Source organism: Xenopus laevis, chromosome 2S (assembly GCF_017654675.1).
Source record: "Xenopus laevis strain J_2021 chromosome 2S, Xenopus_laevis_v10.1, whole genome shotgun sequence".
Classification (NCBI taxonomy): Eukaryota; Metazoa; Chordata; class Amphibia; order Anura; family Pipidae; genus Xenopus; species Xenopus laevis.
In genome coordinates, this window is record NC_054374.1 from 5,841,937 (window position 1) to 5,856,137 (window position 14,201).

The 14,201-nt window shown below is 40.7% G+C and overlaps 1 protein-coding gene across 1 annotated transcript; it reads right to left on the reverse strand.

Annotated features, from left to right (window-relative positions):
• Nucleotides 1–3,244: 3,244 nt before the first annotated feature.
• Nucleotides 3,245–13,876, reverse strand: LOC108708850 (transmembrane and immunoglobulin domain-containing protein 1). Its single transcript, XM_041583328.1, is given in 7 exon segments — nucleotides 3,245–3,277; nucleotides 4,559–4,597; nucleotides 4,599–4,666; nucleotides 7,183–7,467; nucleotides 9,293–9,571; nucleotides 11,753–11,827; nucleotides 13,246–13,876. Coding segments are annotated over 6 exon segments (762 nt in total). The 5' UTR covers nucleotides 11,811–11,827; nucleotides 13,246–13,876.
• Between the last annotated feature and the right edge of the window lie 325 nt (nucleotides 13,877–14,201).

Below are 14,201 nucleotides of genomic sequence, written 5' to 3' on the forward strand. Positions count from 1 at the left end.
TCACTAACGCGCAAATTTTTCTGAACGCTACCTTTTACGCCAGACTTCCTTTGCCACCTCAGACCAGGCGAAGTGCAATAGAGTAGATAGGGATTGCTTCAAAAAAAGTTAAAAAATTTTCTAAGTCCCAAAAAACGCTGGCGGTTTTTCTTTTTTTATGGGTGATAGGCTGAAAAAGATCGAAACATTTTTTGGGGCTCCCCTCCTTCCCCCCTACATTTCCTAACTCATGGCAACTTAACTATACAGTGGGCACATGTGTAGGGCAAAATAAACATTTTATTGAAGGTTTCCCAGGCTTGTGTAGTGCTGCTACATATACCTCCATTGTAACTTCAATTTGGCGCCATATGCAAATTAAGCATCGCTAGCGTAACTTCGCTTTGCTTGGTGAATTAACGCCAGCGCAACTTCACAACCTTACACTTCCCCTGAGCGCAACTTCGGATTTTAGTGAATTTGCATAGCGCTGGCGAAAATACGTCTAGCAAAGTGCGGCAAAGCGGACGCTGGCACAACTACGAATCTTAGGGGCTGATTCACTAAGGGTCGAATATCGAGGGTTAATTAACCCTCGATATTCGACTAGGAATTAAAATCCTTCGACTTCGAATATCGAAGTCGAAGGATTTAGCGCAAATACTGCGATCGTGCGATCGAAGGATTATTCCTTCGATCAAACGATTAAATCCTTCGAATCGAACGATTCGAAGGTTTTTAATCCAACGATCGAAGGATTATCCTTCGATCAAAAAAACTTAGGCAAGCCTATGGGGACCTTCCCCATAGGCTAACATTGGGTTCGGTAGCTTTTAGCTGCTGAAGTAGGGGGTCAAAGTTTTTTTTAAAGAGACAGTACTTCGACTATCGAATAGTCGAACGATTTTTAGTTCAAATCCTTCGATTCGAAGTCGTAGTCGAAGGTCGAAGTAGCCCAAAAAATACTTTGAAATTCGAAGTTTTTTTACTTCGAATCCTTCACTCGAATTTAGTGAATCGGCCCCTTAGTGAATTTGCCCCTATAGAGAGAGAAAAAGATCTGTGTGTAAGGACAGCCTGTAGGAGGAGATCTAGAGCTGCTGGCAGTTGGTATTTCCACAAGTGTCACTTTTCTTCACTATAATCTTACGTTTGGACAGAAGGAGGAGACTTAACCTCAGGTGGGAGTTTATATTGATATTCACATATTAAAGCCCCATTGGTATGTTGAAAAACCGTAGGACGTCTTAGTGGTGGGCGAGGTGATTACTGTTCGTGTAAAATGCGATCTTTCTCCATTACACTTGGTATTTGTACAAATGTCTCACCTGCAACAGAACCAGATAATAAAAATCATTGTCATTGGTTTCCAGCTCTAATTAAGAAGTGATCTTTCAGTATGTTATAGATATAGAATGACTAATGGATAAATCAAATTATCTGAAAGGATAATCAGTTTTTCAGTTGGCCTTTATTTATTTTTTTTATAGTTTTTTAATGATTTGCCTTCTTCTGACTTTCCAGCTTTCAAATGGGGGTCACTGACCCCATCAAAAACAAATGCTCTGTAAGGCTACAAATGAATTGCTTTTGCTACTTTTTATTACTCATTTTTCTATTCCGGCCTCTCCTATTCATATTCCAGTCTCTTATTCACATCAATGTATGAATAGCTGAAATTGCAAACTAGAGAGCTGTTGAAATAAAAGCCAAAAAAAAAAAAAATAATAAAAAAGCAAATTGTCTCAGAATATCACTCTCTACATCATACATATGAGCAGATTAATCAAGGGTTGAATTAAAAATTTTAATTTTTTTGTTTTTTTTTTATGGCCAAAACTGTCAAATTTTAGATTTATCATACACTGGCCCTTTAAGAACCGAATTGCTGTTTTAGTGAATGGGAGATGTCCTGGGATCAATTTGGAGTTTTCGGGTCGATCCTATTCACCCAAGTTTTGAAAATTCGATTTTTTAAATACAGATTTTGAAAAACTCTCTTGAATTCGAAATTGGACCCTTGATCTGAATCTGCCCCTAAAAGTTAGTGTAACTTGAAAAATAGCTGTGAAGTTCGAAACATGTCATGTGTTGGTGAATAAAGGCACTTTGCAGCAGATTTCTTTGCTTTATGGTGTCTGTACCCATATTTTGGATTCACTGAACGTGTGCTTTGGGTGGAAGCAAGGGTTTAGGATACCAGAAGAAAACATTAAAGGGATACTGTCATGGGAAAACGTGTTTTTTTCAAAACACATCAGTTAATAGTGTTACTCCAGCAGAATTCTGCACTGAAATCAGTTTCCCAACTGCCCCCAATCATGTGACTTGTGCTCTGATAAACTTCAGTCACTCTTTACTGCTGTACTGCAAAATTGACAAAATGTCTAGCCCCATGTCAGATTTCAAAATTGAATATAAAAAAATCTGTTTGCTCTTTTGAGAAATGGATTTCAGTGCAGAATTCTGCTGGAGCAGCACTATTAACTGATGTGTTTTGAAAAAAACATGTTTTCCCATGACCGTATCCCTTTAGGGTAAATATACCAGTCCACTCTGATCTCCTAGAAAATGGAAATTGCTCTTATCTGATCTTCAGTGTGATATAATATTATTGGTCCTGCCCATCCTCAGTCAGGTATAGGTCAGTAGGACATCATTTTGAACAAAGTTTGGAGTGGGAGTTACAGTGGCTATCGTTGGCCTAGGCATGGCCAGCAAAACTGAACATTATGTTTAGACGTGTGAAATGCATTCTCAATGGTGTTACTGGTTTTCTAAACACACAGCGTGGACTCCTCTACCTGCAGGTTACGTGCTGTTAGTAAGGTGTGAGTTAGCATAAGGTCGTCTCCAGCCAGAAGGAATTACACAAAGTCAAGCTGAAGAGCATCAGTTCCATGAGACTCACACGCAAAGTACTTGGCCAATAAAGCCCATGTGCAACAGTTCATTGCCCTCCAATGCCTCCAGGGCTACAGAGCAATCACTGTGACTCAGTCTGACATTTAAAGGCTGATTCAATCATTACGTTTAATAGACAACTGCCACCTGAGAGTGATGTAACCCGTGCAGGCTCCATTTATTAACCCCTTTTCAAAGGGAGATCCTTTCCATTCTATACTGTAATGTGTAATGGAAAACAGATTCTGTATAGTTAGTGCGTGAGTTAAAGCCCATGGGAGCCACTGAATGCATTTCTAACTAGGAGCCCATTCCAGCAGAAAATTGCAAGTGGATTGCCATGTGTATTTCTAATCAGCACTTACAGTGAGGTGTCTTCTCGCTTCTTCATGCACTGAAAAAGAAACAGGTTTCAATTAGCAACAGGAATCCATGGAATGTCTGCGCTACACCAACACGTCAGGGCCAGGCACCGGCTTGAGCTTAAAGGAGACCTACAGCAGTAACTTGATGCATTAGCAAGGCGATCGTCAAGTTGTTAAAATAAGGATGAAATAATGATTATGAGATTTATATTTTAATGGACATGGGGATACATCTAAAAGGGTGTAAATTTGTACAAACATAATTCATTTTCCAGACTTAACCAATGGGAACCGACATACAATGGTGCCGAAGGTGGGAGGGAGCTTTGAAGAACACTGGCAGGTATGTAGTGAATAAAGTAGCCCCTCTTGTAAAATATAAGGATATTATAAGTTACCGAGGAGTTTCATGACCATATAAAAGTACGAGGCAGAAGGCCGAGTGTTTTTATACAGGTCATGGAACTCCGAGGTAACTTCTAATATCCTCATATTTTGCAACTGGGGGTACTTTACTTATTATAATACACAAGTTTCAGCGAGTCATGTGACCGAAATGACATCAGAACTCACCGTTTATAACTGATGACATCAGAACTCACCGTTTATAACTGATGACATCAAAAATCACCGTTTATAATGATATCATTTACAAGATATTCATGGCTCATGTGTATTATATAGTGGATAATGTACCCCCTACTGTAATTTATAAAGATATTATTAGTCACCGAGGAGTTATGTGACCATATAAAAGCACGAGGCCACAGCCAAAAGCAATATCGAGTTGATCTATTGTAAATGATAAATTGTCAGAATTGGCTAATTAAGTTCTGCTGAGTTCATAGGTTCAAGAGCTCCATATTTTTAATAAACTAGGCCCACCTAAGGGAAATAAGGGACATTAACTAAATGTATAGGCGTTCATTCTCGTATGCTAATTAATTGGGGAAAGAGTGCCATGATAAGCTGAGTATGAGAAAATAACTTGAGCAGCTACGTCCCAGGAAATATTTTCTAATAATGGAACTATGGTGGATGGGTGAGCTGGAGGGGGTTCCTTTAGAGGTGTACAACGAATTCAAAGCTAATCGCATGGTTTTTTGCAGAAAGCAGATTGTATTCTCCAAAAAGAGGGCCAACATGGTAACATCAAGATAAATCAATATGTCAACAACTTCCAAATCCTATTGAGACATTCAGTCCCACTGTTACAGGAACTAGTTTGTTTGGTTCTTATTTTGAGTCTAAAGAATGTTAATAAACTTATGAGCGGTCAATTCTCTCCATTCTGGATTTCCAATACTTACTGGTTTGAAAATGGTCTCTCTCTTTGCGAACAAAAAAAAAGAGGATAATCAGCGCCCCCACCACTACTGCTGCCGCTATGGCCTCCACTGGGAGCACATCTTTCTTGTCTGAGTAAAGAAAACAGAAAAGATCTGAGCTACACAAGGGCAATACACACAATTTCCAAAATAAATATGGAATGCTGTAAGATATTATACACCAGGGGTCCCCAACCCCTTTTCTCCCATGAGCCACATTCATTCATATAAAAGAGTCGGGGAGCAACACAAGCATGAAAAAAGTTCATGGGGTTCCAAATAAGGGCTGTGATTGGCTATTTGGTAGCCTCTAGGCCTGGCAGCTACATTGAGACTCTGTTTGGCAGTACATCTTGTTTTCATGCAACTAAAAGTTGCCTCCAAGCCTGGAATGAAAAAATAATCTCCTGCTTTGAGGCCACTGAGAGCAGCATTTGGTTGGAGAGCAACATGTTGCTTTTGAGCTACTGGTTGGGGATCACTGTTATACACAGTCACTATTTATGGGGTCTAGTTGGGCCTCTGTATTTGAAATGAGACTATTTTGCATCCCAGTCCAGACCTGGAAAAATTGTATTCTAGTTCTTCAGTCTTTTGAAAACCCATTGTATGAAAAAATACCGCTGAAACCCAAGGCTGTTGGTCAACCTTTCGCCTGTTTTCAGTCAGACCCACGCTCAGCATTGTCCACAAACAATCAGATTGATTTCAGATCTGAACCATGCAGTTCATTGTTGAGCGTTACAGTATCATTCATAATTGTAGCATGTTGATTAATCACCTAATGGAAATATTAACGACTCTCTGTAATTTCAATCAAAATAAAACGTCATTTTCTTGATGCTCTGCAGAGTCACATGGCAGCTCTCCGAGAGATCTTAGGTTAATGAGATGAATCCACCGCACTCTTGCAATTCACACGCTCTGCACTGGTGGTACTGGCCCTCCGTTGACCTGGCTATGTCCCATAGCAACAGCAAGATTTTCACGGATCCACACACTCAATTTTCTGCAGTTGGGGAGCTTACCCCTTTTATTATATCACCAACAGTATCAACGTTTTGGGGGAGTACAGAACTGATGAAGAAACGTTGATACTGTTGGTGATATAATAAAAGGGGTAAGCTCCCCAGCTGCAGAACATTGAGTGTGTGTGGATCTGTGAAAATCTTGCTGTAGCTCTCAGAGAAGGCAGGTAGAAAGTATTGCAGAATACTGCAACATTGTCCTGATCTAAATAGCCCATCTAACATCTTTAGAGTCACACATTGAGATTCAGGGAGATTAGTCGCCCAGCGACAAATTGCCTATTCTTCAGGCGACTAAGTGCTCCGAGTGCCATCCCACCAGAAATTTAGATTCTAGCTGGCGGGAAGGCAGATCGGGGAGATTAGTCACACAAAGAAGAGGTGATTTGTCATTGGGCGACTAAATCTCCCCAAATCTCCACGTGTGTCTCTGCCCTTAGTAGGTTTGGGCACTAATCTAGTGTCAGCCTAGTGTACCATCAGCCTTGTCCTTATTCCCTGCCTCAAGGTGATGGATGATCCCTTTTCTGAAAACAAAGTAAAAGGTGCTTCCCATTTGGCTACATTCTGTATCACCAGATAAAGGCTTTGTATATGTAAACAAAGTAAAAAAAACTCAAGCATAGGGCATATGTAGAACCCCCATTGTACATTTTTCAGGGGACCAGAAAAAAATTTGGTAAAACCCGGGAAAATGTAAAACGAGGGAAATGTGTGAAAGTAACTTTTTCTTCAAGTACTGAAAGGATATAAGCATAGGAGTCACATTTTACTTTGAGATACAATATTTAGGGGCCCATTTACTTAGTTCGAGTGAAGGAATAGAGGAAAAAGTTCGAATTTCGAATGGTCGAATATGGCTACTTCGACCATCGAATGGGCTACTTCGACCTTCGACTACGACCTTCGAATCGAACGATTCAAACTAAAAATCGTTCGACTATTCGACCATTCGATAGTCAAAGTACTGTCTCTTTAAAAAATTCTTCGACCCCCTAGTTCGCCACCTAAAACCTACCGAGGCCAATGTTAGCCTATGGGGAAGGTCCCCATAGGCTTCTTAACAATTTCCTGATCGAAGGAATATCCTTCAATCGATGGATTAAAATACTTTGAATCGTTCGATTCGAAGGATTTAATCGTTCAATCAAACGATTATTCCTTCAATCGTTCGATCATAGGAATAGCGCAAAATCCTTTTACTTTGACGGCTGAATATTGAGGGTTAATTAACCCTCGATATTCGACCCTAGGTAAATGTGCCCCTTAGTGTGTTAATAACAAGGGTTAAACATTGCAGTGTTAGGGGTTATTTATCAAGGTCCGAATCTATCTCAGTATTTCTAAGTTAGAAATCCGAGCAACTCTGATTGCCCGAATGGACCTTATTTATGAAGAAAAAAGCCCGGAAAAATAGTCGGAGCTTTCCCCGAAAACTCCGAATTGTTCAGTGTTTTGCACAAAAACTAAGATTTTTTTGTAGTTTTCATCGTGATTGGTGCTGGACTGTATAAGGGATACACTCATTGCAACTGACCAGTTACAGGCACAACCATCACAAAATATACATCTGGTTACCCTCCACCACCAGCTCAAAATTTTTCGTTTCAGTCGTGTTGCTATCAGTGGCGACTGCTACACAAGTGTAGTTCCCAGCATCCTTCTTGTCTACTCTGTCGATGTTAAGCTGGAACTTCTCACTGTCCAGGTATTGTTTGTACCGAGACTTCTCCATCGTGACCACAACACCATTTTTTCTCCAGATCATCTCCGCTTGAGGGTTGGCTTTGGTGATACAGGTCAGTTGTGCGTTTTTGCCAACTTCCACCGTCACAGAGCTCTCTCCTTCCAAGATGGGAGTAACTAGAAAAAAAAAATTCTGAATAAAGTACAACTGAAACCTTAAAAGTTGGCAGTGAGAACCTGGAAACAACAAATCTATGTGTGTTCATTATTAACTGAAAGGGATACTGTCATGGAAAACATGTTTTTTTCAAAACGCATCAGTTAATAGTGCTGCTCCAGCAGAATTCTGCACTGAAATCCATTTCTCAAAAGAGCAAACAGATTTTTTTATATTCAATTTTGAAATTTGACATGGGGCTAGACATATTGTCAGTTTCCCAGCTGCCCCTGGTCATGTGACTTGTGCCTGCACTTCAGGAGAGAAATGCTTTCTGGCAGGCTGCTGTTTTTCCTTCTCAATGTAACTGAATGTGTCTCAGTGGGACCTGGATTTTACTATTGAGTGGTGTTCTTAGATCTACCAGGCAGCTGTTATCTTGTGTTAGGGAGCTGCTATCTGGTTACCTTCCCATTGTTCTTTTGTTTGGCTGCGGGGGGAGATATCACTATCATGCAGTACAGCAGTAAAGAGTGATTGAAGTTTATCAGAGCACAAGTCACATGCTTAGAAATGGTCATATAACATACTAAAAGTTAACTGGTGAAGATGAACCACTCCTTAACTCTAAGCACAAACCCCATTCTATTTTATTTGTTGTATATGTGGCACAAAATTCAGGCCCTTTAGACCCTATATCTGGCTGTGCAGGGGGACCTCTGACGGGCCACAATGTCTGGCCAAAAATCGGCCAGATGTCAGTCGGGCAGGTTTCATTTTCCCGTTGGATATGGGTCCGTATCAGTTAGTTGATGCAGCACTCGCTCTGATGGCTCATATACCCACTGTTGTAATCCAATCATTTGGCCCCAGGGCCAGCGATTGGTTTAGAGCCCGATAATATCATTCACCTTAGATGGGCATATCAGCCAGGCTGGATTTAAAAATAGTTTGTCCCCAGGCCGGTCTCACCTTCCACCTAGGGTTGCCACCCGGCCTGTATTTTACCGGCCTAGCCGCTAAAACACCTGCCAACGCCGGGGCCGGTATTACAAATTTACCGGCAATGTAGTTGGCGGTAATTTGTAATACCCTTAACAAAGGCCTTGGCCCTCTGGTGGAAACTTACAGTTTCTTCCTCTTCTGGGCAGTTTGTGTCGTGGCCACGCCCCTTTTTGTGACATGGTCCCTGTGTCCCCACCCCTTTTTGTGTCATGGACCGCCCCTTTTGTTCCTGCCCCTGGCCGGTAACATTATTTGGAAAAGGTGGCAACCCTACTTCCACCCCCTCCCTGCGCTCTCACCTCTCTCACCTTCTTCTGCTGCAGTTTCCTGATTATTGGGGACTGGGCCCTAGTTCATTGTCAGCTAGCAGGCAACATGCCATCCCCAGCAATTAGCCACCCTATGCTCGGGCCTTTGTGGCCTGCCCACATATCTCCACATATTCGTGTAAAAGACACTTGTTTGGCAACTTTGCCAAATGAGTGGACCTTATAGTGTACACCAGTGATCCCCAACCAGTAGCTCGCGAACAACACGTTGCTCTCCAACCCCTTGGATGTTGCTCCCAGTGGCCTCAAAGCAGGGGATTATTTTGGAAATCCTGTCTTGAAGGCAAGTTTTGGTTGCATAAAAACCAAGTCTACAACCAAACAGAGTCTCCTGTAGGCTGCCAGTCCACATAGGGGCTACCAAATAGTCAATCACAGCCCTTATTTGGCACCCCAGGGACTTTTTTCTTGCTTGTGTTGCTCCCTCTTTTTACATTTGAATGTGGCTCATGGTTAAAAAGGTTGGGGACCCCTGGTGTACAGCCACCTTCAGTTTGATGAAACAACTTACATCTGACATCCAGCATGACAGATAATTTGACTGTATTGTCCCGCTTCAGCAAGCATATAAAGCTGACTCCATTGTCCTCAGTAGATAGTGGGTAAACGCAGACTTGGCTGATATTCACGTTGTCGTTAGAGGAGACATCCACTTGACGTGTTCCCCGGTACCAAATCAATTCCTCATCCCCAGTGTTATCAAAAACTTCACACTTTAGACTTGCCGTTTCACTGATATTGAGTTGCAGAAGAGAACTTGTATTTTTGCCATTTAGTTCCAGGCGCACCGCTATGGAAACAAATATTATAAAGGGATTATAGTGTCTACATTGTAAAACTGTTCATATAGAGGCAAAGCTTTAGAAAGGAATGACATATTAACAGTAATAACATATTAATACTATATAATATTGATTCATATAAAAACACTTGTTCCTCTCTGCCAGACTGCACCGTGATTTTGGATATTATTTGCTCCACTGTGTCACACTAAGGGGCACATTTACTTAGCTCGAGTGAAGGATTAGAATAAAAAATACTTTGAATTTCGAATGTTTTTTTTAGGCTACTTCGACCTTCGAATCGAACGATTCGAACTAAAAGTCGTTAGACTATTCGACCATTCGATAGTCAAAGTACTGTCTCTTTAAAAAAAAACTTTGACCGCCTACTTCGCCAACTAAAACCTACCGAGGTCCCCATAGGCTTTCTAACCAATTTCTGATCGAAGGTAAATCATTCGATCGATGGATTAAAATCCTTCGAATCGTTCGATTCAAAGGATTTAATCGTTCGAACGAACGGTTATTCCTTAGATTGTTCGATTGAACGAATTGCGCTAAATCCTTTGACTTCGATATTCGAAGTCTAAGGGGCCCATTTACTTAGTTCGAGTGAAGGAATAGAGGAAAAAAGTTCGAATTTCGAATGGTCGAATATGGCTACTTCGACCATCAAATGGGCTACTTCGACCTTCGACTACGACCTTTGACTTCGAATCGAATGATTCAAACTAAAAATCGTTCGACTATTGGACCATTTGATAGTCGAAGTACTGTCTCTTTAAAAAATTCTTCGACCCCCTAGTTCGCCACCTAAGACCTACCGAGGCCAATGTTAGCCTATGGGGAAGGTCCCCATAGGCTTCCTAACAATTTCCTGATCGAAGGAATATCCTTCGATCGATGGATTAAAATTGAATCGTTCGATCGTAGGAAGAGTGGTAAATCCTTCGACTTCGATATTCGAAGTCGAAGGATTTTACTTAGACGGTCGAATATCGAGGGTTAATTAACCCTCGATATTCGACCAATAGTAAATGTGCCCCTATGTAAAAATAATGATCTATGATATTCTTTGCCATATTGAAAATATCATATAAATATGAAATAAACCAAGTAGAATTGTTTTGTGCCCAGTAAAGATTAATTTTATCTTAATTAGGATCAAGTACAAGCTACTGTTTTATTATTACAGAGAAAAATTGAATTATTCAATTAAAATGGAGTCTTTGGTAGATGGCTTTCCTGTAATTCATAGCTGTCTGGATAATTAGGTTGCCAGATAAGAGATACCATACCTGTATCACATATACAGTATTCCAGTAGCAGATACAGAAGTCCCTTAAATTAGTTTGGCCGAGGACCCCCTTATATCTGTCATTTTATTAAAGGGATACTGTCATGGGAAAAAAAAAAAATATTCAAAATGAATCAGTTAATAGAGCTGCTCCAGCAGAATTCTGCACTGAAATCCATTTCTCAAAAGAGCAAACAGATTAAAAATATTCAATTTTGAAATCTGACATGGGGCTAGACATATTGTCAATTTCCCAGCTGCCCCAAGTCATGTGACTTGTGCTCTGATATACTTCAATGACTCTTTACTGCTGTACTGCAAGTTGGAGTGATATCACCCCCTCCCTTTTCCCCCCAGCAGCCAAACAAAAGAACAATGGGAAGGTAACCAGATAGCAGCTCCCTAACAAAAGATAACAGCTGCCTGGTAGATCTAAAAACAACACTCAATAGTAAAATCCAGGTCCCACTTAGACACATTCAGTTACATTGAGAAGGAAAAACAGCAGCCTGCCAGAAAGCATTTCTCTCCTAAAGTGCAGGCACAAGTCACATGACTGGGGGCAGCTGGGAAATTGACAAAATGTCTAGCCCCATGTCAGATTTCAAAATTGAATATAAAAAAAATCTGTTTGCTCTTTTGAGAAATGGATTTCAGTGCAGAATTCTGCTGGAGTAGCTCTATTAACTGATGTGTTTTGAAAAAAACATGTTTTCCGATGACAGGATCCCTTTAAGGACTATAAAACATTACTGTATCAGCCATTGTTACTATAGTATAACAAAGAAGTATCAGGGAAAGCAAACATTCTTCCCATATGTCACCCTAACTTCTCTTTAGGATGCTCCCGCCCACTGCTCCAGCCTCCCCCAAAGTGGGAACCCAGACTTACCTGTCACAAGGTGCATAACAAGTAGGGGTCCAAGGACCAAACACCAGCAGAGATTCATTATAAGAACAAGGTCAACTGGAAAAGAAAATCATTGGACAGTTTAATCCGAACTTGAAAAGAGAGTGAAAATAGAATAACACAAAGCAACAATACATACAGTAACAGATCTGGCCAGATATTGATGCTGCTTTTTATACAATGGAAAAATTGAATTAAAACAAATACATAAGCCAGTAGTATACTGTTTTATATTCTACCTACAATTCAACAATAATCATAAGCCCATTTTGTATTCCACTTACATCTCAATAATAAACAAAAAACAAAGTCCATGTGTAGCCAATAGACATTAAGGGGCCGATTCACTAAGCTCGAGTGAAGGATTCGAATGAAAAAAATTCGAATTTCGAAGTATTTTTTGGGTACTTCGACCATCGAATTGGTTAAATTCGTTCGAATTCAAACGAAATCGAACGATTCGAACGAAAAATCGTTCGACTATTCGACCATTCGATAGTCGAAGTACTTTCCCTTTAAAAAAAACTTCGACCCCCTACTTCGGCAGCTAAAAGCTACCGAAGTCAATGTTAGCCTATGGGGAAGGTCCCCATAGGCTTGCCTGTGATTTTTTGATCGAAGGATTTTCCTTCGATTGTTGGATTAAAATCCTTCGAATCGTTCGATTCGAAGGATTTAATCGTTCGATCGAACGAAAAATCCTTTGATCGATCAATCGCAGGATTTGCGCAAAATCGTTCGACTTCGATATTCGAAGTCGAACGATTTTAGTTCACAGTCGAATATCGAGGGTTAATTAACCCTCGATATTCGACTCTTGATGAATCGGCCCCTAAGGGGCCGATTCATGAAGCTCGAGTGAAGGATTCGAATTAAAAAAACTTCGAATTTCGAAGTGTTTTTTGGCCTACTTCGACCATCGAATGGGCTACTTCGACCTTCGACTACGAATCGAACGATTCGAAGTAAAAATCGTTCGACTATTTGACCATTCGATAGTCGAAGTACTGCCTCTTTAAAAAAAACTTCGACCCCCTACTTCGGCAGCTAAAAGCTACCGAAGTCAATGTTAGCCTATGGGGAAGGTCCCCATAGGCTTGCCTAAGTTTTTTTGATCGAAGGATATTCCTTCGATCGTTGGATTAAAATCCTTCGAATCGTTCGATCGAAGGAATAATCCTTCGATCGTTCGATCGTAGGATTTGCGCTAAATCCTTCGACTTCGATATTCGAAGTCGAAGGATTTTAGTTCCTAGTCGAATATCGAGGGTTAATTAACCCTCGATATTCGACCCTTCATACATCTGCCCCTTAATGAAAGCAGGTTTATGTGAATAGCAAAGTCCAACTCATAGTGGAACATATTATACATCCTGAAAATAAATATTCAGTTGGCAGCTACATTGAAGATGGAATTATTTTTGCTCCACTTTACTCAAAGGAAGGGTAGATTATCTAAGAGATGTTATTCTTACCTTCAGTGGTTCCTTCTTGGCTTGGACTGGCACAGTCTATGAGAAATGAGAGTTTGTAAGTGTGAACTGCAATCGTTTTACATTTAAATTCTCCCTGAATGTTGGGTTCAATGCCAGAGATGTCACAGTTCAAGGTCTACAATGTTTTATGGACACTGAGTAAATATAAAACTGTACTTGAGAAAGGCATTCGTCTTTGCTGAATAGAGACAAACCAGTTCTTGGATTGTTTAATGGCCTGGGGAGAGGCACTAAGTGACCGTGAATGGCGTTGTTTTCTGCATTTCTGTGCCATTCACCCCTTTGGCTTTTGGGTGGGAATGTTCTCTTTCTTTATATTCTTCTTGTGTCTCTGTATAGTCAAGACAATAATAGATTTCTTACTGGCGAAGTCCAATAAACTGAAGGCCAGAGCTTTTATTTCTATCTCCTATAACTATTAGGCAAATTTCCATGGATGCCTTTGTAACTGCAATTGACTCTAAACTAAGGGTGGCCATACCGAGTTGGCAGATTATTGGCCCTTGTGTGGGGCCCTCCGACGGGCTTCCTCGATCGATACCTGCCCGAAAATTGGCCAGTTGTCGATCAGGCAGGGTTAAAAATCCCATTGGATCGTGGCCGCATCTGCCACCTGTATTGCTTAAATTATGATCCGATCATTGGGCCCTAGGGTCCGCGATAGCATCATCCCGACATCACCCACCTCAATGTGGGCATATCAGGGAGAGATCCGCTCGTTTGGATCACTATTATCCAAAGGATTTTGTAGCTATTACATTCTATGGATATAACTTATACTCATATTTATTCTAGGCCCCAAGTAGCAGTGCAATAAAGTAGATTGAAATGGTTGTGGGTATGTTTAGGTAGAGACAGATGGTCAGATGGCACACTGAGGGGCACATTTACATATGGTCGAATATCGAGGGTTAATTAACCCTCGATATTTGACT